Below are 4,233 nucleotides of genomic sequence, written 5' to 3' on the forward strand. Positions count from 1 at the left end.
TGATTGAACCAACTTCATTTCTCAGTGTCTCACAAAAATGCTGCCTTGCTTGCCCAAGTATATATAACAGAGAATACTATAATTTACAAACAAAAGATAGGGCATTCTACAGTCCCAAACATTAAGCAAACTCTCATATAGATTAAAGACCAAACATATTGGTAAGAGTATCACATGCACCCAAACATTTTTCATGGACAACTTCTCTATTCTTATATCAGATAAAGTATATTAAAATGGTTTAAATTGAGGAAAATGGATTGACAATATATCAAGAACAAACTGAACAAAGTACTTATAGATAGACTAGCAAAAGAACATCATAGTGAAGAGGGAATATTGATTGAACCAGCACCTAGTCTGATCCAATCCCCATTGCAAGAGTGGTCTGTGTTAGGAACTGTAAACTATATAGATTCCAAGCACTGTTTTGTCCCACAAGGCAATGATGCAATTAAGATTGTTTCAACCAGCATACAAATAGCAGCAAGCCTTAAAGAGGGATCGAGTTATAATTTGGAATTTATTCTAGGAGATGCCAACAACTCGTGTGTGAAAGATTTCCTAGTGTCTGCCCAAGTAGGGTCAACAGTTCAAAATTTTACTCTTCTCAGTAGTGGCACAGGCTCAGCCAAGAATTTCTCAATGAAGTTCAAGGCAGATTCAAGTGTGACAACAATCAGTTTTATGAGTTACGCTGCAAGCCAAACAAAAGATGGTATTCTTTGTGGTCCTGTGGTTGATGATGTAGTTTTGCGTGTTTCTCTTAGGATGAAACCAGATATCCAATGGATTGTTTTGGATATATATAGACTAATATATGTATATGTTTATATGGGGAACCTAAAAAAACACTTCTTATTTGATTGGAGGGTGGCCTTTTATGGCATCTGGTGCAATGATAAGTTTAGTTAAAATGATAAGTTTGAGTTTGAAAGCTAGATTTTTTGGCTGTTTGAGTCAATAGTGTTTGGCTAAGAATAGATCAATTGATGAGTTGGTTAGGAGTTTATTATTTGGCTTGTATTTTAGTCTTTGTTTTGAGTTTGTTGTAAGTTTGGTGGTGTTTCAAATCTGGCAGTTGTAATTTGTTTATGTGTTTTTAATATACTCCTTTTTTCGATAAAAAAAAAAGTTGAAAACCTCAAAATGCCCATGGGTGGATAAGATAAAAGCAAAGCAAACCAGGAAAATTAGCATAGGGTAATATCAGTTAATTCAAGAATGTAAATGGAGAAGAAGTAGCTCTAAAGAAGATTTTGAGACTTAGGCAAATCTTATTTATATATAGAAATTTACAACAATAGCAATACACAACATAGAAATAGATGGAAGTTGTAACAGTCTAACTGAATACAACTGAAGCTAACAAAACTAACAAACCAGAAACAGAAAACTAATCATGTAATATTACTTTGTCTAACAATATATACATATATTGTTATCTTATTGGAAAGCTTCCACTTTTCACCCTTGAATTTATAAAATTATGGCCTCAGAAAACCAGTGGTAATGGCTATTTAATAAAAACAAACAAGCATAAGTGGATTCATTACAAAAAACTAGTATACAATCTGATCCCAACTTAATCCACAAAACCCATTACAAAAATAAATGTTTATGCTCTCTTGTAAACAAAATGATTGGCTGAACGTCAACTCTTTTTTAACTTTACATTGAGTTTTTCATATTAATTTTTCTATTTCAAGTAAATAGGCATGCTGAATCTAATAAATAAAATTTTCTACATAAGCCTTCCATAGTACATAAAAAGTTAGCCTAATAAATAAAAGGTTGAGCAGATACTACTCAGATATTCTATTCGCTTCTATTTTATCTAATGAAATAAAAGACACAGTTCAATTCTCTAATAAATGAATGGATACAAGCCAAAATAGCAATCAAATAAAATAATTTTCTTGAAATTTATTTCCAAATTAAACTATTTCATTATTTGATTATTTAAATGTTTTATTTTCCTTGATTTCATCTTCAAGGGATATGAATATAGGGGGTGTATTACTGCACATAACTGAAAAAAGGAACAACAGCAACAACTCAGGTTGAAGAAAAATTTGACAAGTTCACAAGAAAGAAAAGTGACTAAATGGTCTAAAAATATAAATATAATAATCCAAAAAAAAAAACTAACTAGATATGCCAATAACATCCATGTCATCAAAGTCGTTTTGAAGGAAATCAAGAACATTCTGAACTCTTTTTGAAACCATGTTCATCCCCATGGCGTCTCCCGTGCTGCAGGTAAATATGATATACACATTCTTTCCAGCAATCGCGCACTGAATACCCTGGAGCCTGGCAAATCTACTAGACCTGGAGACGATGACCAAAACCCAATAAGACAAATGGTTCATATCTAATATTCATTACTATTCGATGAATCTAACATTTGAAAGAAACTTCACGGCTGTATATTGACTAAAGATTCAGCCTTTACGTGATTTTTCTATTCTTTCTTTCTTTATTTATTTACTTTTAATACTTTCGGATCCTCAGATTCAGCTTCCTGCTTTATTACTCAAATTTTTATTAAATTAGAGAGAAAAGAAAAACATGATATCGATCTCCATGTTAAAATTTCAATCACCAAAATCACAAACAATAGATAAAACTTTACATATATACATATGATATTTATGAAGCATAGACTAACCTGTTAAAGATGATGGAAAGTGTCTCGAAATTTTCAGGGTCCTCCAAGAAGAACTTCAACTCGGAAGCTCTTTTGGCAGAATTAAACCTCACAACCGGTGCTCTAGTCATGCCGTCTCTCAACAACACGCTGGTAGCCCCACCAGACAAATGGATAGCCTTGCAACCTCTGTTTGTACTCGCAATCAAACAACCCTCCGTAGTCACCATCCGCACCGAATACTCGAACCCATCGAGCAACAATGGACCCGCGATCCCCACTAGAATCTGGACGTACCCAACAGGTATTTTTCAACACTACCCCAAAATAGATTCGTAATCGAACCCTTCCAAAGGCAAACCCTGGAGCGACCTTCCCTCCGTCCTCTGAAGCACCTCACGTCGAATCGCGGTGACTCTCTTACAGTCTCCGATCTTGGACTCTAGCGAGTAGGACGACACCTTACCCTCCATTACCGATTTAATAATATCCTCATCTTCTTCGGAGGACAATGTTGTAAGAACCTGACGATCCAAGTTGGGGGTTCGAACGATGGAGCAAGGCGGTTCGCAACCATTGTCGTCGATCAGAAAATTTTGAATGAATATAGGGGAAAATGAGACAGAGAGTGAAAGAGATGAAGATTGGTTCAGTCTGAGATAGGGAAAATGAGAAGGAAAATTTGCCGCTTTTTTTTTTCATTTGCCGCGTGTTACTTTACTCATTTACTTTATATATACTATAATACTTTTTTAATAGTATTATAATGATGTGTTATTGAAAGGGGGTTTTGTTGTAGTAGGTGGCTCTATGACTGAGAGCATAGCCACTGAAGTTATGAGCTGTGATACCTCATCAGCTCTTTGGACAGCCTTGGAAACTTTGTTTGGTGCACACTCACGTTCAAAGATGGATGAGGTGCGCACAAAAATTCAAACCGTTCAAAAAGGAGGCCTTACTATGAGTGAGTATCTTCGACAAAAGCATCAATGGGCGAATGTGCTCACGCTTGCTGGAGAACCATATCTTGAAAAATAGCTTGTAGCAAACGTTCTGTCTGGCTTGGATATGGAGTACATATCGATAGTGGTCCTCATTGAAGCTCGACCCACATCATCTTGGTAGGAGATCCAAGACATCCTTCTCAGTTTTGATAACAAGATGGAACGCTTAAGTGCCATTTCTGGTTCACACGAAGCCCTGGGTACTGCATGTGCTCTTGCTGCCACCACTGCCATTATAGCCAACATGGCTACTACTCGACCCTTTTCAAATGGCAGGAACAACTCACAATATTACTCTGGCAATGGCAATGGAAATCGAGGCACTTCGAGTTCTTTCCGAGGTGGAGGCAGTCGCGCTCGTGGTCAAGGAGGTCGGAGTGGTAGTAATTCTAAACCCACATGTCAAGTATGTGGTCGATATGGGCATTCTGCTGCATCTTGCTACAATCGTTATGATGAGGCATATATGGGTGCGGCAACACAGAACAACTCTCACAAAACTACTCGGGGAGTATCGACATTTGTTGCAACACCTGAGATGAGTATACTGGTAAGGAACAATTAACAGTCGGTAAT

General features: G+C 36.5%; 1 protein-coding gene across 1 annotated transcript; it reads right to left on the reverse strand.

Annotated features, from left to right (window-relative positions):
• Window positions 1–2,132: 2,132 nt before the first annotated feature.
• LOC133779083 (3-hydroxy-3-methylglutaryl-coenzyme A reductase 2-like) lies at window positions 2,133–3,891 on the reverse strand. The gene is given in 3 exon segments (XM_062219082.1): window positions 2,133–2,334; window positions 2,675–3,307; window positions 3,704–3,891. Coding segments are annotated over 3 exon segments (1,008 nt in total). The 3' UTR covers window positions 2,133–2,147.
• Between the last annotated feature and the right edge of the window lie 342 nt (window positions 3,892–4,233).

The sequence above is a fragment of the Humulus lupulus genome, chromosome 5 (genome assembly GCF_963169125.1).
Source record: "Humulus lupulus chromosome 5, drHumLupu1.1, whole genome shotgun sequence".
In the NCBI taxonomy this organism is placed as follows: domain Eukaryota; kingdom Viridiplantae; phylum Streptophyta; class Magnoliopsida; order Rosales; family Cannabaceae; genus Humulus; species Humulus lupulus.